The 27,975-nt window shown below is 37.7% G+C and overlaps 2 protein-coding genes across 3 annotated transcripts in view; one reads left to right on the top strand and one right to left on the bottom strand.

Annotated features, from left to right (window-relative positions):
* Positions 1-111: 111 nt before the first annotated feature.
* On the bottom strand, positions 112-27,277 carry chs1 (chitin synthase 1). The gene is made up of 35 exons (XM_044195815.1): positions 26,939-27,277; positions 26,679-26,767; positions 22,967-23,102; positions 22,242-22,427; positions 21,471-21,672; positions 20,367-20,527; positions 19,901-19,976; positions 19,286-19,404; positions 18,458-18,635; positions 18,080-18,176; positions 17,674-17,770; positions 16,832-16,953; positions 16,413-16,508; positions 15,113-15,277; positions 14,875-15,022; positions 13,990-14,055; positions 13,710-13,885; positions 13,406-13,464; positions 12,490-12,690; positions 12,182-12,350; positions 11,848-11,963; positions 10,639-10,818; positions 10,408-10,512; positions 10,193-10,310; positions 8,892-8,973; positions 8,570-8,805; positions 8,066-8,178; positions 7,860-7,941; positions 7,531-7,684; positions 7,047-7,151; positions 6,599-6,709; positions 5,206-5,343; positions 4,967-5,046; positions 4,532-4,598; positions 112-1,322 (listed from the first exon to the last, which is right to left on the bottom strand). Exons 2-35 carry the CDS (start codon positions 26,723-26,725, stop codon positions 1,242-1,244), a joined length of 4,269 nt encoding a protein of 1,422 aa, XP_044051750.1. The 5' UTR covers positions 26,726-26,767; positions 26,939-27,277; the 3' UTR covers positions 112-1,241.
* LOC122876003 (CUB and sushi domain-containing protein 1-like) overlaps positions 1,329-27,975 on the top strand; it is a 491,774-nt gene continuing 465,127 nt past the window's right edge. For both annotated transcript variants that reach the window (XM_044195800.1, XM_044195789.1), the window contains exon 1: positions 1,329-2,404. In XM_044195800.1, the coding sequence (XP_044051735.1) occupies positions 2,371-2,404 (34 nt within the window). In that variant the 5' untranslated portion in view covers positions 1,329-2,370. The remainder of the gene's footprint in view (positions 2,405-27,975) is intronic.

Genomic DNA, 27,975 nt, shown 5'->3' with positions numbered 1-27,975 from the left:
AGCTTAATTTAGATATGTTTAAATACAATTTACACATAAAGGCGTTATTTCTGACATGATATGTAGTTATATATTTCTTTCACAATACAAGGAGATTGTCCACACGTTTACTTCAATCAGTTCAATAGTTTTCCAGGCAGTTTATTTAAATATTTTCAAGAAAATTCTATCCCTTTGTAAAGTGAATTGTTACAATTGGTATACATAATTGGTAAACATAATTACACTGATGGCATCTTGACACAATATTAAAAAGGCAACACATTAGTGTAAATTACACCAGAAACTATTCAGAGTATAAAATAGGAGGTCTAACAATAAAATCTTGAAAGTATTCCTCACTATATTTCATGTGCAAGTATCACATTTATAAATCTTTGGCACTGTTTCCTGGGAGCAACATTCAAGTATTTGTTCTTTAACCTGAACTGACAAGGAGCTCATACATATTAGTCTTGAACAAATTAAAATGATTTGCTTCCATATACAACCTATTGTGATTAATAAAAATGCAAAAAAAGACCAGATTACACTGATTATTCTGTAAACTTTCTGATACCTATGTGAAGTGTGTCTTCAACAAGGAATTTTTAAAATTTATTTTTGTAACCCTCCTAAATTATTGTATAATGGGATGTGCACTCTCTACAACATATACAACACCCTCTATCTTTAGTCCCTTGATTCGGATAAGGACATTCAATTAGTCTGTGGACTTGATGCATTCAACCATACTTCAAATAGAAGAAATACAAGTCTTTAGAGCAAATACATTCAAATAAAACACTTGATAATTAAAAACACTCCTACCTGAGATCCCATTGTGTAAAAACCTGAGTTCACATTTTAATAATTCCTCATTTTATATTGTCAAACAAAGTTTATTAGATATAGCTTATAGCTTATTCTTCTATAATTGATTTCCCTTGTGCCATTTTGCCACCTTAGCTGGACTATACTCAAATCTCACTAGCTGGGAGGCAAAACAGCTGCTGCAGAATAGCTGAAGACTAGATGATTTACTGCGACCTTAAGGTTAAGACATAGCCTGTCTACAAAAACTGTCTGACAGGCTATCCTCTGTGCTGTTTGATCATTAATATGTGCTGTATTTAGTGCATTGTGAAAACTGGAAAAAGAAGTGTTTGATTGCCAGCCAGAGACCTGCTGGTTGGTTGCCACTGGCGATGCCACTGTGTGCTGGTTGTTGTGTTTCACTGTTTACAGTTGTTTGTTTCTGACTACAGGTCATCACTGGTAATGACAAGTCCATTGGCAACTTGGTTCTCCAGAGTCAAGCCATCATCATCCTCATCCTCCTCCTATGTGACAGGAAGGCACAGACACACACACAAATAAAGATCTCATGGATGGCATTGACAAGTAAATGAAGAGACTTATCCTAACTGAGAGTTTCTACATTGTTAACAGAATGAGTGATGATGTCTCTGGCTTTAAATGTTTCATTTGTCTTTGGCCACGTTTGTTGCATCTAGCGTCTGTTTTAATCAGCACACATTTAGATGATTGAAATATATATTATAGATAAAATACAGATTCAAAACCTTTTGAAAAACTGCTTTGTCTGCAGAAGATTTGAGCTATATGAAACTTAAACGCTACAGCCCTGCAGTTTATGCTGTTTAAAATATTGTAATGTTACAACTATACCCACTTGGCTGCTGCAACAATGCAATTTCTCATTGGGATTAATTAAATAATCTATCAATCTTCAATATTTTCAGTGCCATTCACTATTTGTCAGACCTTCCTTGAAATTTCTCAGTTTTACTTTAAATCTATCTATCCCAAAGTTTCCATTGAGTTTGGTAAAATGAGTGAAACAGCGCCCTCTGGATTGGAAGGTGTGGTAAACGTCAATTAGCTTGTGTGGTGACAGATGGTATTGCACTGTTATGGAGGCGAGCGTGTCTACCGATAGAAACGCAGGTGAGATTGGCAATGGCATCCCTTGATAAGTAAAAACTTCAAGCCACTGGGAAACTAAGTAAGCGGTCAGGACTCAGGTAAAAATTGTGAATGGAAGCCACTGTGGCCTCTTTCACTCCAATTAAACCCTAGAAAGTTAGCAAAGTTGTTCAAAAGAAACAAACTGGGTTAGTTATCAAGTTTCCCAGCAGCGCTAATGATATCAGCTACCTGCTTTTTTTGCGTGACTACTTCACTAGCTAATCTTAGCTGGTTAAAATCAAACCGCTCAAAATGATTGAGAGGAGAAACTGAAGGGAGCTGCTCCGAAACTGGACCTGCCCGGGTAAAGAAAGAGGGCGAAGTCAGAGCACATGACACATGGGAAGACTTGGACAAAATAATGTAATTATCTGACGTGGTTATCAACACTTTGCCACCATGGAGGCCAGCGGCCTTCTTCAAATACCGGTAGGTGAGTCAAACACACCCCCTCCTCTCTCCCTGCTCCCTCTGTGGCTTTCCTGGTGGCAAATGACCAGCTGTGGCTGTCTGTATGGACTTCTTTACTGTTGTATATGCAGTTGTTGATGTGGTTTTATCGCATGTAATGGGTTTGCCTGAATGTAGCTGTTTGTGTGATATCATAGTCAGGGTTAATGAAGTTTGTCTACACTCAGACACCCAGCACAAGAGCTGGGGCTTGGAACATATTAAAGGTTATGTTGATAACATTTTTATGTAGAAGAATGTAAAAAAAACAACAACAACAAAAACACCCAGAGCTTTTAGAAAGGTGCAGAATAAAAGGATCACTTTTCATAATATATATAGGTGCAAAATGACTGAATTTATTTCTGTGTGAGATGTCTGACGTTTGGTTCCTGCTTCTAATAAGGCTTGTGAGACAATAGTATACGATGCTTGAATCACGTGGTATAGTATAGTATAGTATAGCTATGCTGTGTTCAGACTACCGGCGACAAACCATCAGGCTACAACTAATTTTCAATGGAAGCCATGAAGCTACAGACTGACTCCCGACACTTGTTGCTAGGTGATGGGAGTGACGCGCTACAAAACAAAGTTGAGCTGGCCTCAGCCTTTTCCAGCGCTCCAATGACGCGCTGAAGCGTCCACCAATCAGTCAAATGTTTTTGTTTCACCATCCCATTCTCTGTTCCGCTATGTCTTATAAAAATGGAAGAAAAACGTATTCTTGTTGTTCCAGTGCTATTTAACCCTATCCTCTTTTCACCGCGACTTTAGCATAAATAAATGCACCTTGGCAGAGGTTATCAATAGCACCTTTAAGAACCCTCCAGTTTCATGTTTATTTTTTTGACATTTTAGTTGTCAAGTCACCTGTTTGGCTGTGTGTGATTTGTGACGGTTTGTAGCCTATGCCTATAGTCCTTCCTTTTCTTTTAAGTTGTGCTGGATAATGAGTAATTTGCTTTAATAACGACCTTGCAAAGGAAAACAGCATGTATATGTAGCCAGCTGTCATGTGTTGGAGGGAGTCCTGTGTGGGGTCTCCTGCTGCTCATTTAATTTTATAGATGGCACACTGCCAGAACTTACCATATTATTAATTTATGACAATTAAATGCTGTAGAAGTCATCACTATCCCCGTGTTAATCAAGACTGATCTGTACTTTGTTTGCAACTAGGTAAGAAGATTTGCATTTTAGCCTATATAAATGTTTATGTTAAATTGATGGATAACAAAAACATGCGTAAGTCATGTATGCATTCTTTTATTTTAACTGAAACAATTTTGTTGTCTTAATGTCATTCTGCAGTTGAAAAAACTTGGTTTGCATGTGTGACAGTACAGTACTTCAAATCTAAAATTTAGATACATGCACACTTTTTTAAGAGAGAATGTGCCACATGGCTCCCCTTTTATGTTTTTTTTCCCTCACAACATGTCACTACTAATCTATGGCCTGAATAAATAATATCCTTTACCTGTCCATTAGCTTTATTTAGCTTACATGCTCATACCTTATATATTGAATATGTTTTCTTTTTGGAACCCATTATTGCACTTTCTGCATTTTTTGTAATGATTAAATGTTATTGAACCCCTCTTGCGCAATTGCCTATATTAAACTCATATTTAAATGCATATTCTATTGTGAATACACCATACTGTATGTGAATCCCGTCATAGGCCTTGTAGTATTTGCATGCCAGCTGTGTTTGGCTGCTCTGTGTCAAACTCCAGGGCTGCTTTTAAGTCCCAGTCCATTCCAGTCAGTGCTTGAGTCATATATATACTGTGAGTTTTTAGGTGTACTGCAAATGTTGATGCAAAAGCCATATTAGTATAGTGTCATAATGTTTGGGTGTCTAAACAAGCTGTCATTATGTTTTAGTGATTGATAGTGAAGTTTAGATTTGTGTATAGTTATGTTTTACTGTTTCCGTTTTCATGACAAGTCCGTTTGGTTCTCTTTCTTTAACAATGTTATGTTAAGGGACCTTAATATATTCAAAGCCTCTGCAAGTCTTGTACCTGACAAGGTACAAAAACAAAGTCCCAGCAGTTTTATGTGTATATACGTGTGTGTGTGTTTGAGTGTTGTTACTTACATTGTCTCTTTGTCTGTAGTCTTTCTCTGTGCTGCGATAGGACACCACATGGATCAGAGTGTAGATCCTGCAAACAGAGAGGCACCAAGATGAAACACGAGTAGAAAATATGGGAAAATGAAGAAACAGATGTAGAATAGTTCCAAGAACAGAAGATGTAATTATAATTCTCCATAAATGTATTAATGCTGCTCATGATGGGGGAAAATATTCAGTACCAGTTTAAAAACTTTGCTATCATTTCTTTGCCACTGAATCAAACCTCCACTCTCTGAAAATTAGGATGTTTTCCTGCTTAGTTTTCAAGGTCAGTCTGTGAGTTAGCCATGAAGCTGTCAAATATATAGTCTGATTTTACAGCTGCAAAAAAGTAAAAACTGAATTTGAAGTGATGAGAAAAAGTGTGTGTGTGTGTGTGTGTGTGTGTGTATACACCTGTGATATAACATGGCCAGAAACTGGATAATGAGAAGAATAGCAAAAGACAACAGGAACATCAAACTGACTGGCTCCACCTGTCAACACAAAATGACAGTAATGGTGATTACTTTTAGCAGGAGTTACAGCATTACTGACAAACATTCAAAAATATGTCACAGTCCTCCTTTTAACTAATTCTATCTCTGCAGCACATGCATGTAGGGCTGTCTGTGTGTGTGTCTGTCTCTCCCAACCTTGAGGGATTCTTCAGATAGACTTCCATTTGGATAGTATTTAGGGATCTTGATGCTGATGACATCATTTCCTATGGCCTGCAGGAAGAAGGTAGCCACCACCCACAGCACGTTGATGATGAAATACAGGAAGACTGCCTGTGGGGAGGAAGGAGTATTTAATACTGTTTCTTCATACTAAATACAAATAACATGTCAGTTTTAGTGCCTGCAATGTTAGTTGTATTGAAAAGTATGAGTGTGCATACAAAATGGACAGAAATTTTAACTGAGATGAACTCCCCAGAAAGATATAAAATGCCCCATGAGTCTTTGCTCATTGTCATTCCCATTCCAAACAAGCCAATCAAGGGATGTTTTCTGAATGATACAATAACAAAGCTAGTTTATCACAGATATATCGGTATTAGCATATATGTTGGCCAATAAGTCACAAGGAATTGTACCAGACAAATGCCAAAGATATGTCTGAGGTAATTTAGAAACAGTGTCAGCATTTAGTACTGTAGTTTTTCCACCAGACAGCATTGACAAATTATTATTTTTTTATTTCAAATGTCCCGCTCACTACATATCTTGGTCGCAATTTTTTGATAACCAAAATTTATCAGAAACGTTTGTGTTTACGAAAAAAACGAATATTGGACAGTATACTGTATTATCGGCTTTTTAAACTCTCAAATATTGATATTGACATCTGCCTTTAAAATCTAGGCTGTAATTGTAATATATATCTTTTAATAGGTTGACGTAAAAACATATTTTAAGGAAAGCAAAAGAGTCGTTTTTGAGGGTCACCTCAAACGTTTGTAGAAAGCACTAACAGTTTGGACAGAGCTCTTGGCTCTGTTTATTCCAAAAAGAAATTATTCCTTGGCCTCCCAGCACCTGAAGCCCACTGTGCTACACTGTTTACTGGAAGCTATCAACTTTTCTTATATCCCTCCTTTGTTCTAAATTTCTAAGCAGATTAAAAGGTGCACTATGCAACAGATGGTAAGAGGTGACTGGGTTTTCAGCTCTTGCTTGGCTGGAGGAACTTTTTCCCTCACTTTCTCTGATGTTATCATGGCATGTGCACTTCAGGAAGGTTTGCGAGTGGTTTGACAGTGGTCGAAGTCAACAACACACCAATCAGGAGAGCAATAAACATAAATAGATGGGTCAATTTTCTGTTTGACTTGTCTTTGGCCTCTCCCTTTCTGTAGTAGACCCCTCAGTAGGCTTGCTCCCAAAACAGACTAATGTTTTAATAAATAATTAGAAAATAAACTGGCCCAATACGTTGTCAGTATTTCAAGGTCCAAACAGATGCACACTTCATGTGAGAACTGATGCCATAAACACAAAAAAACAGACCCATTTGCACAAACAGTAAATGCAGAGAGCTGACCTTGTTGCGCAGTGACTTTAGTTCTCTTGTGACGTCCTCCAGATGTGCTTTAGTGTCAATGATGGGCTTCAAGTAGCGTTCGATTAACTTGTTCCAGAAGTCATGCTCACCCTAAACACATACACAGATGCATACACACAAGTAATTTTTAGGATTTATTTAAACTAAGGCAAAAGTGGAACTACCTTAATTAATGTAATAATAGAAAAGTAAAGCTAAGAATGACAAAACATTTACATCAACCCTGTGTAAAACCTGACTTTGTCACCGTACCTTCTCAGACCTAAACACATTTTCTTGATTACCCATTTAAGTTACTATTTGATTTTTTTCTGTACTACCTGTACAGAAAAAGATTTTCAGCTTGCCAGGCAACACTGACTTGTCCCTGCTAGTTCTTGTACAGTATTTGCATCTCACAAACCCAGGGGCTGAATCAGCATCTTACCTCATCTAGTTTTTGAACTTGTGGGGCGGTGAGTGTTTTCTCGATGGCTCTCCTTACTCTCTTCTCTAATCGCTCCATATGACTGGTTTTAAGGATACGCCGAGCCTGGAAGATAGAGAAAGTCAGTTACTCAGTGATTCAATCATTCCTCTTCTGCAGGAGCTTTTAAGTTTGGTTTTCATAAAATCAAAAGCCTCTGAAATAGAAGCATTCTAATGTGATATAATAAAATTTTACATTTTGTTTATAATGGAGATTGAATTGACAAAAATGTAAACAAATATGGCAAAGGCAATGTAAAAGGAAAGAAAACTAAAATAGCTGAGCTATTGCTGCCAAACTTATCACACATTATTTTAAGAACAACACATTATTACTTTTTTTTTAACCAAATCAATTGCTTATGTGCTATTACTATTAATCTTCTTCTTCTTCTTCTTCTTCTTATTATTATTATTATTATTATTATTATTATTATTGTTACCTGCTCTGCCAATGCATATTGTAACTGCTCCAGCTGGCTTTCTGACAGAACATCTTCGGGCCCTATTCCACTTAGTTCTCCATTAAGAGTGTCTGTTAACATTAAGACCAGCTCCTCACACACATCATCCTGATTTTTGTTACGGAGTGTGTATCTGAGGACAAGAAAAGCACAAAAACAAATTCCGGTTTGTGATACAAACTAGTTTATTAATTTGTTTACAGTAATATTCACTGTTTTTTGCAAACACTGCCACAGTTTTTGTGGATATTGTGACAAAAGCCTTATGACTCAGAACATACAAAATCTTACATTTCTCAGTTATTTACCGTATTTGTTCTTGTAGATTTCTCTTCATGTTGGCATAAGTCAGCTTCTTCAAAAACTCTTCTTTTACCGGCTTCACCCAGTCTACATACACACATACACACCAATAATGTCATAGTATGCTATACATACTGGGTTCTACATAATGAATTGTATGAATGACAGTATGGAGTATTCAGGGCAAATACACAGTGAAAGTGCTTCTCACCACTGACAGGAAGCTCCTGTGTTTGCTCTATGTCAACAGTCTTGGCAACCTCATCATCATCATCATTGTCGGATGCACTCTGTGATATGCTCTCTTTTTCATCACTGTCATCACTGCACACAGGCACACAAACATTTTTCTGAGTGTTGGGTAGTATGGATTTCACAATTCAAGTGTATAGGTGCTTTTGTTCTTCTACAAGGACAGATGATTATCTAAATCTAAGTCTAATATTTTCAAAATGAGGAACAACCAAGTGTCCTCAGTCTGGAACTTGAACTGTACTGTACTCTGTTTGACGTCAGCAGCGTGTAGAGGTGAGTTTGTGTACATGGGTGTGTTAATGATCTCAGCATGAAAGATAACACAAGCTACAGTTTGACCGATTGACTAAACAGCTGATTGACTTAATGGCAGTACAGGTTTCTGACAGATTGACTGAAATATTTAGTGACCAGATAGATTAATGATAAACAGAAGAAGTAAGAAAAGAAAAATAAATACCTGCCACTGGAAGCATCGTCATTGCCTTTTGCCGCCTTCTTGTTCAGTTTGTCAGTTGGCGGTTTCTCAGTCTCTTCCACAGTTTCTTTTTTGGTTGTATTGACTTCGGCTCGAGGCTCCACCTTTGCAGCTGCCTGTTGAGTTATTTCCTGGTTGGTGATTGGAAGGGGAGGGGCTTGCTGTGTAGTCTGGCCTGTGATCTGTCGAATCATCAGATTCTCTGTTTCCTGTGTTACCTGTAAAGCAATAGGATAAAATTAATGAATCCGTCCCATCGATTCATCCACTGCAGGGCTTGTTAGTAGCTGTTTGGTAACAGTACCTGTATCTTCATGTCCCAGCAGCAGAGTCTACAGTTTGTGTCACACAGAATATTATGGTTCTTCTTCACTTCTCCGTCTCCCCTGACAGACAGACAGAAGGATGGACAGTCAGAAAAAACTTTACCCACAATAAAATACAGACAGATACAGTGAGTGATTGTTGGGAATGCAGATTGGCATAAAAGAAAACAAATTAATTCCCCGCTGCCTCCGCTTATCTGCTGGATAAGTGAATCATTGGTTAACAATAGCCTGCTCCCACAACGACCCGAACCGGATAAGTGGCGGAAAATGGATGGATGATTGGATGGATTTCATCAGCTTAAATTCTACGTAATTTTACAGTATCACATATCATTATATACCCTCAGGCACCTTTTTTACGTCTTTTAACTGGTTTGCTATAACTCTGATATTTTCATACATTTCAGTTATTGGACTGTATATTTTATTTCTTGTCTTTTAAAACTTTTAATTGAGTGCACAAGTCTCAGGTTAATTGTATTTTTGACATTAACAATTCATATTTCCTCTTTTACGTCACAATATTAATCAATTAATTATAGTAACACAATCACCATTGTTGCTGGCAAGGGTGTAACATTGGTTTGAAGAGTGTGGGGTGCACAATAAAGCAGAAAGGAAATACAAGGATATGAATACCATTTTCTGCATTTTTTTTATCATATTCCCAGCAGCAACACGTGATTAAGATGGCCATTGTGCTTAGTTTAACCATTCTGACAGAAAAGTAGTAAATATACATCAGAAAAAGCTGTCTTGCTCTGCATGTTTAACCCATAATCCTTCTGAAAATCACATGATTTGGTATTCAATTAGGGATAAGCTATACTTTCAGGAATAGGACTGATAGATCTATGGCACATTATTTAAGGCACGATCAACAGATAATGTCCCCCCTGTCCCTAGTGGATGTTACGCCCTAGATTGCAGCTACTTCTACTGTTTGGAAATTCCACTTTGTCTACTACTGTTGTAACTGTTTTTGCTCCTTCTAATGCTACTTTTACATTACCACGTCTCTCCTTACAACAGTTATCTTTACTGTTACAACTAACACCATTAGTGCTGAAATCACTGAAGTCAGTTAATCAACGAACAGATTGGCTTTAGATTAATGGATGATTAGATTTGTAAATTGGGGGGTTTGCTGCTTCTCTTTGCTTAATATCATTGTAAATTACAAATTATGTAATTAAAAGATTAATTAAAAATGAAAATAATTGTTTGCAGCTGAAAGTGAAAGTACTAGTCCTTCTAATAATGATCAGTGCATTACTTGTTGGATTCCCTTGTGCCCCAGGACACAATGTGCATGTTAACCAGTGAGTAGATGGTCAGTAGGAGATATCCACTGGGGATACAGATGAAATACATCAGACCATAGATAATCATCCCTGGAGAAAATAACATAATATAAAACTGTTAACATAACATAAAATTGTTAGCATAACATAAAACATGAAAATAATGTTTATAATAATATATCCATACCAAACTCCTCTGGGTGTAGTATAGCTGTCACCATGTACATGATTGCCATAGAAATCAAAAACAAGCCAGTGGGGGTCAGGAAGGTGCCCTGAATCACCATGTCACCTAAAAGGGGAACATGGTGTGTGTATGTGCATTTAGGAGTTTAAAATGCATTTACTAAATCATAATTTAAAAGAAAATGTCACACACACACAAAGTAATATGAAGTCACAAAGAGTTTCTACCCACCGATGATAGAAAAGAAGGATGCAGTCATGAGGAATGCGTACAGAACACTCATAATGCCAGCGATGGTTATTTGGTTATTAGACTTGGCTACAAAACAGACGATCATGTAGAACACGGGAGGAATGCTTGCGATGACGATGGAAAGTGTTCCAGAGATTTTGAAGACAAATTGGAAAGCACCTGGCAGGAAAATACATAGAGAGAGGGGAATAAATAAGGAATGGATGCAGGTAGATGGACTTGGATGAAGTTATTAATACAGAAAAATTGTTAATACAGATATGCAGGGCATTCTGGGTGTCCTACTTGTCACCATTTGAGTTTATTATAAAGTCTGTTCTGATTTAGCCTAAGTCCGTGGATGTCTGGATGCAGACTGCCAAGATGCTGGCCCATTCATTCCAAGGAAACTGACGGCTGAACTTTGGCCAAAAAACACATAAATGAATTACCCAAATCTTACCATGTAATTGCTCCCACGATCCATATTTACAAACCATCCAATCAGAATATGACTTGAAATGACGCAGAATATAATAGTAAGCTAGCGTAACTCACAGCTAAAAATCATATTTACCTCACACTCACTTTACAGAATTGATATTCCATGTTGCTTTTTCCCCCGCTTTTGGTCAAAGCTAATTTAATGTTTAGCAAAATTTCAAAAGTTATTTCACATGCGTCCTCGTGTTTGTTAAGAAGTCTTAAGAAGCTTGTAGCTAGCTGCTGAAGAAACAGTTTGACTTTTCCTGCTGGGATTTGCTCAGTTACTTAAGTCATTCTAATGTGAACTTCATAAACTGCAGTATGGCTTGAGTGAGCCAACACGACTATGGTGTTAGATAGTAGCGTGAATGAAAGTAAGTCACAGGTTTCTGATGAAATCTTCAGGATTCACCTTTCTAAAGTTGATCAGATTTAATGAGCAGCAACTTGTTGTCTACTAACAGCTACACTTAAAAGAGTAAAACACCAAAAATGATTGTTTCCAGTCACCAAGTTCATGTAAATGCAGAAGGCGTCAGATCTTATTGATGTATTCAACCCTCAATGACTAAATTAAAAAAGCCTGATAATGGTAAACATATATAAGTGGAGATGAGAGAAGCAGGGACACAATGGTGGAGGGGAAGAAAATGTTATCCCCACTGCATTACATAACCCCCAAAAGGAAAGGCTTGTAGAGTAATAAACTAGACCTGAACCTACCTGCTATCATAAGTGTCACAGAGGCTGGACCAAGGATAGAGGAACCAACAGTGAACATCTGGTATAAGATGTAAAGCCTGGAGATGGACGAGTTTCTCTTCACTGTCTCTGAACCACTGTGATTTAAGTCACAACCACAGAAAAGGGTTACAATGTACATGTCAAAGTGTCATAGTAAACAGCTGATTGAGGATGTCTAGCCTGTAGATATGTCTCTGAAACACCAGAACAAACAGTCAAATTTTAATTTTGATTTTTTTTTTTAATCAGTTAAGTGAGAAAGTACCTGTCCAAGGACGTAAATCCACTCTTACTAATAATAAATAACACTAACCTGTGCAGAAGGTCCAGTGTGTTAGCCAGTGTCGATGGTCCCCATCGTCTCCTCTGGTTATAAAACTCTTTGAACTCCTGTGGTGAGTTGGTGTATGCATCTGATGCAGCATTGTATTCGACACGCCACCCTTGCTGCAGTAACAAAGTACACAGCCAACGATCCTCCCCTAGAAGCATATACATGCACACACAAGACACAAAAGAAATGTGAGAAATGGACGTGAAGAGTCAAAGAAGAATGGTAAATAGACAAAACTAGGCGAGGTAAAAATGGTGGTGCACTTGCGTGTCTGTGTGTGTGCCAACCTTGGTCATATTGCACATATTCCGAAGCTTGGGTTGCAGTTGTTGTGTATCTCTTCATTACATTGTCATCCATTAAGGCCGACCCTCTAAACAGACTGAAACATCCTGGACTGCACAGCACAGAGCCAAACACATGTTCTGCTGTCTTCTGTAGCCAGTGGCCTACTGCATACTCAAACTTCTGGTACCACACCATGGGACCTGGGATGGCAGGCAGGGTGGTGACCAGGGAGTCACAGAGACAAAGTGATAGACAAAAATGAAAAAAGGACGAAAAATAGATAATCTTCAGCAGTGAAAATACACAAATGCTCAGTTCTTAAATGATCTCTTTTCACTCAGTCATGTTGAGGGTTATGGAAGCTGGAGTCTATCCCAGCAAACACCCAGTGTATGCTGGACAGGACCACTCCTACCTTTTGACGAATTACCTTCATTAAACCATCTTACTTATTTTTGGACTGTATGAGGAGAATGCAAACTACACACAGAAAGCACCACTGCTGGGAACTGAAGCAGGACCTTTTTAAATGGTTAGTACCTTTGATTACTGCTACAAAAATAGGCATTTCCAATGAATAACTATACAATGTAATGAAGTTCCCATCTAAGCAACCAACTGAGTCATGGTACAGATGAAAAATATGGTGATACTATAATTCATCCCATGACTTAATGTGACATTTACCATTTAAGGGCATGCATTTGGGATGCTTGTCCTCTGCAACTGGGTTACAAAGTCCTGCTAGTAGATGGTTTGCTATGCCGTACTGTGTTAAATGGATTCAGTGGAAGCTACCTCATAGCTCCAGGTGCCGGCTGCACAGGGCAAGCAACTTAAAGTAAAATCAAGGTCTTAGTCTTGTTGTTAGACCAACTTGAACCATGTTTGACATTTAAAAAAAAGTCTACTTACCCATACCAGTAGGGTGGATTCTACCACATGCTGCACCTACATTTTCATACATCCTCAATCTGTAAATGAAAATAAATGTTTCAATTACTAAATGTTTAAAAATATACAATAATAACTTATATACAATAATAAGTGAAAAACAATTGCCCTAACTGGCTGAATGTCAAACTAAAAACAAAAAAAACAACTAGCTAAAGCATTTCCTCTCCACCATTAGTATCAGTGATTTATGTTGGAAAGTGATGAGATCTCAATCCTGAGCCATAATAGTATAAATCAGTTGGTTGATTTGTCTGTCACTTACCTGTCTACGAGCAGGATCACAGCTTTAGGTTGGAAGTCAGTGTCTCCGTCCAGAGCCAGGATGTAAGTGTGTTCATCTGAGATGAATTTTCTCTTGATGTCATTGTCATACTGAGGCAACAGGAAAATTTCGCCATCCATAGAGATCAAACTAGCTCTGCATGGGTTATTCTGGCGCTGGACAAAACAGGATAGATATTTGACATATTTAGATTTTTTATACACATACTGTCAAAATACTAATATGTGCACATTTTACACAAAAGGCAGAAAAGTCTTACTGAGATCTTCTGAGGGTTCTTGACGATGTAGCCCTTCCAGCCGAGTAGATAATACATATACATAATCTGAAAGTCATATACAGTAATGTAAAGAGTGAAAATCTAAATAGTCTAATCTTTAACAGAGATGATTTGTCAGTTATTCATTTGATTAATCTGAGAGACATGATGAAATTGTGTTTTAAAGGAACCATAATACAAATAGGAAAGACAATATAATTATATCCGCAATATTATTATAAAACATATCTCAAATTATAAGTTAACATATTCCTACAGTAGTACAATGATATGCCTGAAGAGATGTTTAATTATCAGCATAATCTCTTCCACTGTCAATACATTGAGACATTAGAGAAAAGCCTAAACTCGTTTTCAGTATTCACAAGTGTGTATAGAACAATAGAGTTCTTCATTTTGCATTACTAAGTAGAGCTGAAACAATTAGTCGATTAATTTATTAGTCAATTGACAGAAAATTTATTGCAGACTAATTTGTTAATTGATGTAAGAATGTCAAAAATGGGCTGGTTACAGCATTTGAAATGTGAGGATTTGCTGCTTTTCCCTGTCATATGATAGTGAATTGAAAAACTTTGGGTTTTGGACAAAACAAGCAATTTGAAGACAATGGACAACCTTGGACTCTGGGAAAATTTTTCATTTGCCTATGCCTTTTCATTAGAGGACTCAAAAGAGATTTTTGAGCAATCCCCTGCATCATAGTCATACAATTTTAACTAGGAACTACCTGGTGCTAGTCTTTTACTGTTGGCCACTGAATAACATCTTGTACCATGACACCTTTAGGATTTACACGCAGATATACAGGAATATATAGACACACAAAGTACCACTACTGCCACTAGGTATACTACTCCATACCTGGGACCATCTTTTCTTGTTCCTGATGCGACTTTTGTCTTTTAGGTGAACATAGAGCATGTTGCCTTCTGGCATGACAAACATCAGCCTGCCACCATAGGGAGTCTCAATGATCGACACATCATCTGGTTCTTTGTTGGTAAACACCCTGAATGGATGGATGGATAGATGGTTGGTTAGATGGATGGATTGATGGATGGATAGATAGATAGATTGATAGATGGATGGATAATCTCACCTATAAATCTCTATGACAACATGGATCAAGTCATTAACGTAAGAATTAACCAGCGTCCTTTCTGTGTCCTTTTCAATCATGAAGGCATCATCTACATAAATGTGACACTCAAAGTCAAAACAGTCCTTATGTTCCTCATTTGGATCACCTCGATAGCGGTCCAACCTGAAACAACAACAAATGATTATAGCAATACTGCAAAATACTGCAAGTATTTTCTTCTTCTGTACAAAACGTCAAAGCTCGAAAGGAAATAAATAGGCAAATACAATTTCAAATGTTAAACAGCAGAAATGTTTAGCATTTTAAGCCCTTGAACATCTTAAGTCATAAGCGGATACATTTAATTAATGATTAACATTTTAAAGAGCAACATAACACCAGGCTAAAAGGCTGTTTTTCACTGCCTCTCACGCTTCTTGCATCTCTGACCAGAAGTGAGCTCTGCTGCACCTGTATTCACAGTGACGTCACAGTGTACTGACACACCCTGGGGTCAGGGTCCAAAATAAGTACGCCCCACTCGCCAAATGCGAGTAAAAATCTACGTTGGCGAATAAAATCAATGAGGTCAACCGCCATTGGCGAATTGCTGAAATAGGCATACTTCACTACAGACTCTCATCACCACAACACAAGTTGATTGACCGCGTTTTGTTTTGCATTGACTCTGCACACTGGTGGGGACATGCAACGTATGACCATCAATAAGTGTATTGCAGTTCTTTGATTGACCCTTGCTGCCCGCTGTCGCTATGATTATGCTTACTTTATCTAGCTAGCTGGTAATCAAGCCGGGTACCACCATTTCGTGCTAACCACAAAAAGAGTCTGCAAGTATGTGGCAGCACATTGCTGGAGTAGATCAACCTAAAAGGAAAAATGAAGAGCATGGTGGAAATTTACTGAGAAGTCACACTTCACAGATAAGGGGGTGAGGAGAGATTGTTTTTTTTATGACAGCACCGACAATACAATGAGCTGCAGCGTTTGCTGCAGGTACTCGACAAAAAGGACCTGCTCGTTTGTGGTTGGAACTCATTGTATGAAAATAGAATGGATTAAAGACCAGCAAATTTATGGCTGGTATATTTTTTCAGTTTATCAGCCATTGGCAGTTAGAAGTTAATTTTGGACCCTGCCTGGAGTGTACACATCTATATCACTGCAGCAAAGTGAGAGGTTAACCAGTGGAGGTCAGCAGAAACAAGATTTTCAGTTGCTGTTAAGTTGCTCTTTAAAGAGATGTGAAAAAGGTTTTTTGATACTGGTACACCTCTGCAGTGACAGTGTCCCTAACCTGAACATGGAGGTGAGAATCTTCAGCATTTCATCATAGGTCTCGTGCCACATGGTGGCGCAAAGATAGATCACGCAGTTCTGTATGTCATCCTGGCTGTAGAGGAGAGGGGAAGGTGAAGGTTTTAAGCAGAAATTTTAAACATTTCATGTTGTGAACATGCACATGGGTCTACAGTCTAAGAAACAAACTTTGATCTGATATGGCAGCTGGGGACTGTTACAGACCCATGGTGCCAATGGTTTCATACAGTAACCATGTGCAGATACAACTAACTTGGTAATGCAAAAAAGCTTCTATTGCATCCGCACACAATTATCACCCCTAGTGTGGTTTTTCCATATACCTGCTTAAAATGTCAATAAAATAAAATGCAAAGTAAAATAATCAGGGAAACTCCCTTCTCAGACCCCTCTCACCTCTCTTGGTTTCGGGCTCGTGGCACCTTCATTTTGGTGTTGAGTAGCAGAGACAGGTCAATGAAAGCTGATTCATAGAGTCGACGGACAAAGAGTTGAGAGGTTCTCTCTATACGCTGGACCTACGACATGGTGAACCATAGAGACATTTAGGTGTATGTCTTTTTGTCTGGTCTTAAGATAAGAGGCCCACCCCTGGGTTGATGAAATTACCAGTAGACCTAAAATGTAATAAAATGTGCAATATGTTGTGATTTTAAGTTTGACTATGTGGCAGTAGGCTGTAGTTTCAGATTAAATGGTGGTTTGAAACTAACTCAGAATCTGTCATTTTTTTTTTTGTTTATCCAAACTACAAAGAAAACTAATTCTTACTGGCTGTTACTGGTATCTAGCCATGCAGACAGTTTTGGTTTTATTTGGCCAGGTTTTGAGATGTCCACAATTTCTGCTGCTGCCTAATACAACGGTGTGAATGGAGTTTTGTTTCTGGTGCTCCTGGACTTGAAAAATTACATTTACATTCACTGTGAACAGTTTTCATTGGGACTCTTTTTCGGTAAAGAGTAGTTCCAATGAAATCTATTCTTTGGCTCATCAACATTAACAGAGACATTGTTTCTGGAGAGAGATGTTGCTGCTGACCTTTTAAAATGTAATTGTTGAATGCTGTAAGCAACACAAAGGAAATTACATTCACCTCCATTGTATTGGGGTGTAGCCAGAAATCTCAGAGAGACGGCTATCTCTTTTGATAATTTGGGTGAACTGACCCTGTAAGAAGCTTATTGTAAATGGAGGTGCGTGTGTGTGTGTGTGTGTGTGTGTGTGTGTGTGGATACCTTGATCTTCCATACGTAATAGGTACATGTGACGAAGCCTGACCACATACACACTCCCTCCAGTGCCAGCATTGAAAAAGGCCATTGCAAGTAGTAGCTGTCAATCACATAGTCCATAAACATTTTGAGCAAAATATACATAGATTGAATGTGTATGTTGATGCCTGTACATAGATTACTTAATATATTGTTATAGGACATTGCATGATATGTAGTTTTAGGACATTTTACTCACATCAAGCACATTTATAAACCACCAAGGCTGCATGAATTGTAGGGAATACAACTGCTCACAAACACACACGCATACACAGTTTAAACCTGATACAGGGAAATGCTTAATACTGTTGGCTGAAATACACTCAGTCATTCACTCGCTCATTCACACATACACACAAACATGTACCTGTTGAGTGAAGTTCGACAAATGCTCCTTGTGATTTCCAGTAAAACCACAGGGGTTGTGTTCTTATGGCTCAAGTAGACCAAACTTTCACAAAATTCTGCAATGGAAATATAGCTAAATGGTTTAGGATGTTGGCAGTAAGTGAAATTATTTGTTAGCTCCCCAGTATAAATTTGCCTTTCAAAGTATAGAGACATGAGTAACTTGTAACCAAAGATTTCTCACAATTCACCACGACTGAACAGGTACAAACATTTTTCTGCTTTCTGATTAATAACATAAATGAAACTAAATTGTATCAAAGTACATCTCAGCAGAGCACAAACGATTCTCAATATTATCAGTATATAATATAGGTTAACAAAAAAATAAACTCACCTGTGATACTCCCGTGCTCTGCTCCGTCCAATTTTTGTGCCTGGGTTATAAAAAGTATCAGTCCCAACAGTAGCACTGCAGGTCCCGTGCAACATACTGGCAGTGCAAAACTCATCCTGACTGCATGAATCTTACAGGCCACCACACCAAACCAGTGGCAGGCTGCTGAGCAGAAGGCCTGAAACAGGAGGCAGGGGGAATAATTATTTAGCTTACTTCAATGTTAGTTCTACAGATGTAAATAAGTGGCAGTAAGATCTGATTCTGATCAGTGATTGAGTTAAACCTGCTGGAATTAATAAGAATCAATGTGGGAGATTTTTAGTAGTTCTTTAAAGTTTTAAACTCCTTTGACTAGATTAGAACAGTAAATAAATCTAACAGGCCTTCATCATTAGTTTTTAATTGGTATTGCAATTCTCCCTCTGTGTGCCTGGTAAAACAGTGCCGGAGATTTTACACCTGCTTTTATCAGACGTCAAACTTCAGATGCCGTTTTGTCTGCTGCAGTGGTCTGTCGGCAGTGATAAATCAGGTGCCGTGGCTAGTGTATAAATTTCCATTCCTTCTTCAATAATTTTGCATCTCTAAATAATGTTTATTGCATGAGCTCAAACATTTTCTTCAATTTTACTTGTGCAGTAGATATAGACAAATGCAATTTGATGGTTTAGCACCTAAAGAAGGGCTGCAAATCCTTAGCAAATATCCCCCAAGGGGAGCAGAAGAAGAGAACCATGAACATACATGTCCATATATACCTACTGCCCATCTCTGCCTGTCTCTAACTGTTTGTCTGTCTGTTTTTCTGTCTTCCTTACTACCTACCTGTAAGAAAAACAGCACAAGTCCTATTTGCAGTAATTCCCAGTCATCATTCTGTAGGTTAAAGTCCGGCCAGCTGATAGATTTCTGAATAAGCACATGGTAGAACAGGTATACTGCTCCTACAACAGAATACAATGTGTCACTGATGTAAAAGAGACAATCTAATTAAGTATAAGTATAAAAACCATAACATGTCAAATTACATATAATCCACAAAAAATAGTATGTTAGAATAGGTTAACATGAAGTCGAGTGTGCTGGTTTGAAATAGTAAGAAACACAAGTAAATATAAGGAAATTAGGCTGTTGTATGGAATGGAATAAATTTATAGTGTTGTGTTGTGCAGAATAGAAAGCATAGCTTTACAACATTGAAAACAACAATTGAAGATTTCATCACAGCTGGAGAACATCCTCTGCAATCCATCTGCACCTCTGACATCACAGGAAATCTGTTTGTTCTCCAGTGTGAATGTCGGAAATTTTTACAATCTGAGCATGGCAAAACACAGCAGTGTTGGATCTTGATGATAAATTTCAGGAGCCTGTGTAATTTTGCCAGCATGTTCTTTTGAGTGTTGTATGTTGATACAGACATTGATGGCAGAAAATTACCTATCACTATAATCCTCAGAATACTGCTGATGACAAATGCAAAGTCCCTGAAACCGTCCAATTCTGACAGCTTGTCCTGCAGGGAGAAAGAAAGAGATGGGAAAATAGTCTCACTGATAATGTCAAGTAAATATATTTGGCCCAAAACACTTCAGTATCCAGCTGAAGCTCTATCAGAAGACAAAGGTGGAAAAACACCTGGCACAGCTGGCCACGTGGGTAATACAATTACAAATAAGTGGCAACAATTAAAAGAACCTTTTATATTTTAAGGTTAGGGGTCAGTGGAGGGGATTTCAGCTTTTTAACTTGTAGTCTACAATGGGGTGAATGGATGGTGGTGTAAATTCCAGTTTGGTGGCTGATTTAAAAAAGAAAAAGAAAAAAAGAAGTAGTTTTCTAGTTTGGGGGTTGGTTAAGTGAGGTTAAGACAGAACAATAGAAACACCATATAAAAAAAACATACCTGCATGCGGTTAGTAGCTTGCAGTGGATTTTCCCACCAGCAGAGAGAGACAAGGAGTGAAGAGAAAATTCCAATTCCAACATAGACAAAGCAGTCAGCACTCTGTCTATCCACAAATGACGATACACGAACATAGTAGTCAACCCCCAGGAGGCAGTAACCTGTTAATTTGTTGGTTAGTTAGTAAGCAGTTAGTTACTTAGCAGCTCTATTTCTCCATCTATCATGTCAGTGAATTTGAATGCAAGCCAATTACTTAAAAAATGCAATATTGAAGTAGTTTATTTGCAATTATTTGTCTAACTTCTCAGCTGTTGACTGAAAAAAATGATTGATGATGATGATTTTCTAAGTTTTGTGAGCTGTTGAGGTGTTTTTCTCCACCATGGAGCTTGTAACCTACTTACTAACTTGAATTTGAATGCTCAAATCAGAACTTGTCAGTGTTGTTATGCCAGTTAGTAAATCTTACATCATTTATCTGTGACAGTTGTCATAATGAGGGTGGCAGATTTACTGAATCAGACATTACATGGAAAAACACAAGTCAACAATGGAAAGAAATTGAAAGAGCTGACTTGACAGATAATTATAGAGACACCTCAGTTCAGTCAAAACCTGAAGACACAAACTACAACTGCAATGTGTTCAAAACAAGTGGGAGAAACACAGCAAACAATCAGTTTGACATCTATTATTGCACATGTTCTGTGGAGGAGGAGGATAACAGATTGGCATCATCTTTCTCTTTCTGCTTCACCCCCTTCCTAGTTCTAATTTGGAAAGACATGTTAGCATGGCTATTAAACAAATGACCTCCTATGAGCTGTCAGACTTTGAAAGGTAATTGTTTTTGTCAAGCTGTGTTTTGTTAAGTCCATAGAATAAAGTCTTTCTTTTTTTCATATTTCGATAACAACAAACCAAATGGGACTTGACACTCAACAGCACCATCTTGAGTCTGTGAGGGTAGAACTGATCATGGAGATCTACTTTTTGAATTTATTCTTGTTTAGAGTGATACTAGTGACTAATATCATAGTATCAAAAGAGACAGACAGACAGACAGTGTTGCAGATAGACAGTAAATGTAAAGAGAGTTACCAGCAACTGTGAGAATGAGGGAGCAGATTGGGAACAAGATTTTCCATGTTTCTCTCTGGAGTCTGAATAATATCTGCAGAATGGCAGACACAATACAAACTCCTCCGCTGATGAAGAGATTGGTCAACACATCAAACTGAGGCATAACGACTAGCACCAGGATTGAAGTACCAAGAGACACCAGGCACTCAATGCCAGAAATCTGGACACAAAGACACACATCATTATGCTTGCATACTAACAGTATTTCTATGGGCTACAGGTGGGTGACAAATTTAAGCATTACAGTTAAGATTTAGATTGACATTCATCATTTTTATAGTTTATGCACAAACTGGCAATTTGAGTGTGTCTAGAAGCATGACAATGCTTGACCCATTGGCATACTGCGGTCAAGATCTGCTAATGGCACATGCACTTGTAAGATAAATCCCCCCATTTTTTAAAACAACCTTTTTAGGTGAATTAAAATTTGTGTATGGTCATGTTTTAGGTTTTGTAAAACTGACTATTTGACAGTTTGGACCCATTTTACAGGATTCTCTAAGTTGTTTTCCTCATAAAGATTAATAATCTAAACAGATGAGCAGAGTCATAAATAATGAATGACAAAGATCAAAACAGTTATTGCTGGAATATCCTTGTGATCCTAGTGTCCTCCTATGTAAGGTTGTAAATAAGGATTTATGATGTACATTTATCCACTCTTATTTGTTATCATCACATGCAAAGCAGGTTACACAATAAATGAGTTTGCTTTAGAAAACGTACAAATAACAAGGTCCTCATGTTGGGCTGCACAAAGCTCTTGAAGGCACACCTCCACAGTGATTTAATAAACACCAGGAAGTTGGGGCAGACCAGGCAGAAAACCAACATCAGCATGTAGAACTGTTTTTCCTTGGGGCTGCGCATTGAGGTTGGACTGGACAACGTTGACAACACCAAGAGAGAGCCCTGATTGAGACCAAAAGTATGTTAAAGAAAACCAGAGAGTTTGGACAGATGAGACAGAAGACAAAGTAAACTTACAATTTGCTATGTCATACTAGTTATACAATTAATATGGTTCTCTAGAAGCAGAGGGGAAGACAAACGCATGCACATGCTGCAGAGTTAAAGACTGATAGAGAGAAAATGAAGATTATCTGAAAAAAGGGAGACAGAGATACAGAAAGAGACAGAGAGATAAAACAACAAAAATAGAGTTGGGTACACGGGGTCAAGAATTCCAAGCCCTGCCCTACCATAAATAGCACCTATGTTGTTCATGTTACTCTGGACAGGGAGGCAGAGACAGATAAGACACACATGTTTTTGTAAACTATCAAAGTTCTGACAGAAAAAAATGTTCGAACTACAATCATGTCTGCCAAACTTCTTCCTCTGTGCCTCAACACCAATGACAAATAGATGAATAACTTCATAAATAGATAGATAGATAGATAGATAGATAGATAGATAGACAGGCAGACACACAATACATGCAATCCTACCTTAGCGACAACAGCACTGGTCAAGACAGCCATCCCCACAATACCAGCCACCAGGTACTGGACCAGTTGGAAACATCTTCTCTTACTTTCCTTCTCAGCTCCTACTGGGTTCAGCTGGAATGGATCCCATGTATCCCTGAGACACACACATGAACACACATACATTAAATGATTTCAGCTGTCATCACAGTTATCCTATATATTAAGGCCAGAGTCAATCCCAACTCACTTGACCAAGATGGCAGATCCAAGAGAGTGAGAACCAATGAATTGGTGTTGGACTTTGAAACATTTTTTGGTTACAGGATTTAGTTTGCATCTATGTGAAACTCAGGGAAAACATTGTTCTGTGTAGTTTGCTGAATGTGCAAGTTTACTGCCCTAAAACCAGAGGTCAGTGTCGGGCTGAAAGGGACTGCAAGGATGTGGCAATGAGGAAGAGTTTGATATATGGGAAAGATGTTTATTACAATATAATAATGATAATTCAAATGCAGGTCACAATCAGGAAGTGGAGTTGGATTCTGGTTACGTCTCCAGAAGGTTCTATAGATAATTATGATTAATTTACTAGTCTCTCAATAAAAAATAACTCTTCCTCATAGGGGTCAGGGTACAGAATCTTTGGGTACAATTTGTCCTAGCCTTCCTGCAGCTGTCAATGTACTGTGTAAAATATTCCCTTCTTATTTTCATTTTGTTAGTTTCTATACTTTTTTTGTCTTTCTACTTTATTGTTACTTGTCAGTTTGAATTGTTGCAAGATGAAATGTATTAGCATGAAGGGTAGGGTGAACGAAATACAATAGGTGTCCCAGGCTGGATTCTGACCCAAGAAACTACAGTTACACAGCAGGCATTTAAGTCGATTGAGCCCCCAGAATACCTCTGATTATACTCAAGTTTTTTGGCACTATAAACCAAACCAATGACATTTTAGTGTCTATCAGCCTTTCTGCCGCCCCCCACTGCTGGCTGATGTGTCAAGTACAGAATAATTCTCAGGGTGTTGTTTTTTCTAATTGATAACACTTTGTGATCTTTGACTTTGCCATAGCAACTATCAAAAATACCAGCAAGTCCAGGTGAATCTGCTCTGCACTATATCTACAGCAATGCTGGCAGAAGGTGTGTTTGGGAGATGAGGATACAATAATATAATGATACATATAAGTAGCCATTACATAAATAGCCATAAAAAGCTGCTGATTTTAGAAGAGCAAAGACAGTTATTTAAAATAAATTTCCACTGTTTGAAAATCACAATTAAGTGTTGCTGGGAGAATCTTTGATTTGAATAAATCAATACCAGTTATACTGTGTAATCACACAATTCTATAATCACATATAAATACAAAGACATCAGTATATAGTATGTTATTACAGAGCAATTTATGAGAACTGTAACACAGAATGCTGGAGTTTATTCTACTGAATCCATTTAACAGGCAGCGATGTCTGTAAAGAAATTGATTTTTGTTTTTAATTATTATTAATTAATTAATTATTTAATTATTAATTATTTGTCATCCCAAAGACTGTTATTATTCTCCCCAGCTCTACAATAAGACTAAACGGGTCACCTCCCCTAAAGCTTGGGACAAACCTAAATATGAGCTGAAACCTACAAAAGCACACTTAAAGATTGTTTCCACTAACTTCCACAGATTTTTAGTCTTTGATAGTCAGGGAAGAGCATAAACCTTATGACTGAGTAAATACATTAGACAACGCACTGAACCACTGGTCAGTAACGACTGTAGTTCTAGTGGTATACAACCCCGCAAATCTCGTGAGAACTGCCAATTGTTGTGTGTTCTTGTACCAAAACAAACATGGACGACAACCAGCAGCTTGCACTGTTTATATGCAGTGCAGTTTGCACTGAAAAGGCCAGAAAAATGAGGAAAAAAGCGCAGTTTGGATGAGATCCTCCATTTCAATTGTCCAGCGCACACCACAAACATTCACAGTCCTTCACCTTTACAGGAAAACTGAATAAAGATTATTTTTCATTTCACTTTTGCTTTTCTCATTCAAATCCAAACACCAATCTAATTGTAGGTCTGCCATAATGTATGTTTACTATAATACAGCATTTTATTCTACTCTAGGCCACTGCACAGCTCAGGACATAGCAGATTGGTTCCACTTTCCTAGATTTTAATTGTTGACCCTCTGGTGATCTTACAGCACACTTATATGCACATCACACATCACAGTTGCATAACACTTAATGCACTGTTAGACAAAAAACAAATGGTAAGTATGAAGTCATTTTGTAGTATTAGACTTGTAGTATATCAGATTTTACAAATACTATTTGACAAGAAGTTTGAAGTTTTAAGTTGTTTTTCCAATACAAATTCCACCTAATCATATAGAGGATAGCAGCACATAAGTGAAGTGTATTTAAAAAAAAAAAAATCTAAACCCAGAAACAACCTGATTCTTTTGACCTCATAGATACCAAAGTGCACAATGTGATTAAAGCTGTAGTACGTATTTAACATTATAAATGGAGCAGCCCTCCCCTAACAGCAGTCGGTATCTGTGGGGATATCAGCCACAGCAATAAAGAGAAGCACAGCAGTGCACAAGGGAAATTAAGTGTTTCGTCAAACTGTAAATTATACCAAATAGAAACCTGGTAATGCATTACTTGATATATCACCAGACGAACAATTTAATAATGATATCCATTACCAATATCTATCTCGCTAATAATTAACCTCCTAACAATGATGAAGAGGTTAATAAACTTTGATTGTGTGCCAATGGACAGGAAGTGGAACAGCTGCTTAGTTCAAAGCTGCATGGTGTGTTGAATCTATTTCTTTCTAAATCTGTCTCACTAATACAGCCAATCAGACACAACTTTAAAACTTGATGGCATGATGTAATGATGTAATCTTGACCTCTGCTCTACAACTACCGTACATAAATGATGGCAGAACAAAAAAAGCTATTTCCACATTAGACCATCTGACTAAAAACTACGGATTTAAACAAAACAAAACAGACATTAAGCGAGGTCCATCCTTGTTGGGCAGTGCAGGATATAGCTTGACTGATGTGGTGTTATTTTTACCTCATGATATAATAATTAGAGCTGTAACGATTAATCGATTAGTTGATCAACAGAAAATTAATCTGCAAGTATTTTGGTTATCGATTAATTGTTTGCATAGTTGCAACTTGACAACTGACAAGCTGAAGTTAGGGACTATGTCAAAAGTACACGCAAAATGGCCAAGAGAGCTTTTCAGATTTTTCTCAATAGTTTTCTCATAGACAAAACTCAAAAACTTTATTTTATCTTTTTTTAAATTATTCATTATGACCCAGTGAGCTAATATGGCCAGTTTTTTGTCAGCAGCTTTCTATTTTTTTTATCATATACACTTCAAACCAACTTTACATTCCTTCTCCTCCTCCTCCCATTATATAAACAACCTCTAGTTTTTAAAGAAAACCCCTGCAATATGGCCCAGCACAGTTGTGACTCGTATTTTCCCACTGTAAAGAACCTAATCTGAATACAAATAGGAATACAGATATTATTGTGACAAAAAGAAGATGGGTTTCTGCTGCCTAAAAAGAAAGTTTCAGCAAGACGAATCCCCCCCCCATTGTATATATTTGATCAGACCTGCTAATTAAGATCAAACTATAGTAGCTTTGCTCAGTGGGCTGCCAGAGTAGTTTTTACCTGTGTCTTCCCTCTCTTTTCTTTCCTCTGTATTTCATTTCCTCCATCTTGCTTGTCTACTCCGCTCCTTATGGTGGCCTATGTAGAGTCTGTGTGTCAAAGAGGAAAAATGTTCAAACAGGGAGCTGAAATTAATATTTTTTTTCTGACGATTACCTACAGTGTAATATGTATTTGAAAGTGAAACATAAAACAATACAAAGAATAGAATTTTTTTAAATTATGTCTTGTTGAAATATAAGAAAACAGAGAAACTTTACCTTGATATCTTGAATTCTTCTGTTGATTAGATCTATCTTCAGCTATCCACCCCTAGCTGCTTTGTATCTCTTCACAGAAGTTCTACCTTCAGCTCACCTCCAAACTCAAATATCAGCAAACTTTTATCCACAGGAAAGAGGTTTCAATCATTCAGAGTAGAATGAAATTATGTGGAATCCCAAATCATAAGTGCAAACATAAGTATTTTTAAATTACTTTCATTTTTAATTTGACTGGAAACCAACTGTGTTGAAGTCTCTCAGTCAGTTCTCCCTTTGTTCACCTGTTTGTCTGTTATCAATAGTTTATGAAAAAGACGCCCATATAGACAGTCAGGTTCAGCCCCCTCAGGTGTGTGTGTGTGTGTGTGTGTGTGTGTGTTCTGGTGATCATAGTTTTTGAAAGCTATGCAGACCGGAAAGTGTGTATGTTGGTTTGACCGAGTGAAAGGTAACCATGAGCATAAGATACCGTAACCACCCAACATGAAATACTGGAATATAGGAATAAAGTACGTGATTTCTCTGCGTGACTAATCAAAGTTGTGTCAGTGACTAGTTAGGTTATCTATCCAGTTTTTATGGGGGGCAATAAGAAGGTACAAGGATCATTTACACAGAGACACACACAAACCTGGACCCTACTTCTAGTACTTCACACAACTGCTTTTACGTCACAGTGTGAGTACACACGCACACACACGCACTCACTCAGTCTCTCTCTTTTTAATTAACTAAGGCTAACACTTAGTGTTCTGTACTAAAGATAACCTTGGGCAATGAAAATGCTGTATGGAAGGTGCACTGATGCTGCCTCCTTTTATTCTTTTATTTTTATACAAGAAATTCCTTTTGATATAATGCCATCCCTGTATATGACTCCAAGATGTCCAGTATAGTGTTTTGGATTGAGCTTTGTATTTTTGTATATATGAAAAAAAAAAAATTGTGAGGGTTGATGAGCAATTTGCCCTAACAGAAGCATGAAATGCCACGTTTTACCTCTTCTTTATCTCACTCTCTGGTTGTAAAGTCAA

The sequence above is a fragment of the Siniperca chuatsi genome, linkage group LG1 (genome assembly GCF_020085105.1).
Source record: "Siniperca chuatsi isolate FFG_IHB_CAS linkage group LG1, ASM2008510v1, whole genome shotgun sequence".
In the NCBI taxonomy this organism is placed as follows: Eukaryota; Metazoa; Chordata; class Actinopteri; order Centrarchiformes; family Sinipercidae; genus Siniperca; species Siniperca chuatsi.
The sequence above is the reverse complement of the archived record's forward strand: the minus strand, read 5'-3'. Positions and strand labels throughout refer to the sequence as shown.

Bases quoted from the DNA above. Each gene is read 5' to 3' on its own strand.
- chs1 (XM_044195815.1), bottom strand. From the start codon at position 26,725: ATGGAGGAAATGAAATACAGAGGAAAGAAAAGAGAGGGAAGACACAG. The intron at 23,103-26,678 runs GTAAAAACTACT...TGTGTGTCTCAG, and splicing joins AAAAGAGAGGGAAGACACAG to GGATACATGGGATCCATTCC. The intron at 14,056-14,874 runs GTATGGAGTAGT...TATGACTTTCAG, and splicing joins ACAAGAAAAGATGGTCCCAG to ATTATGTATATGTATTATCT.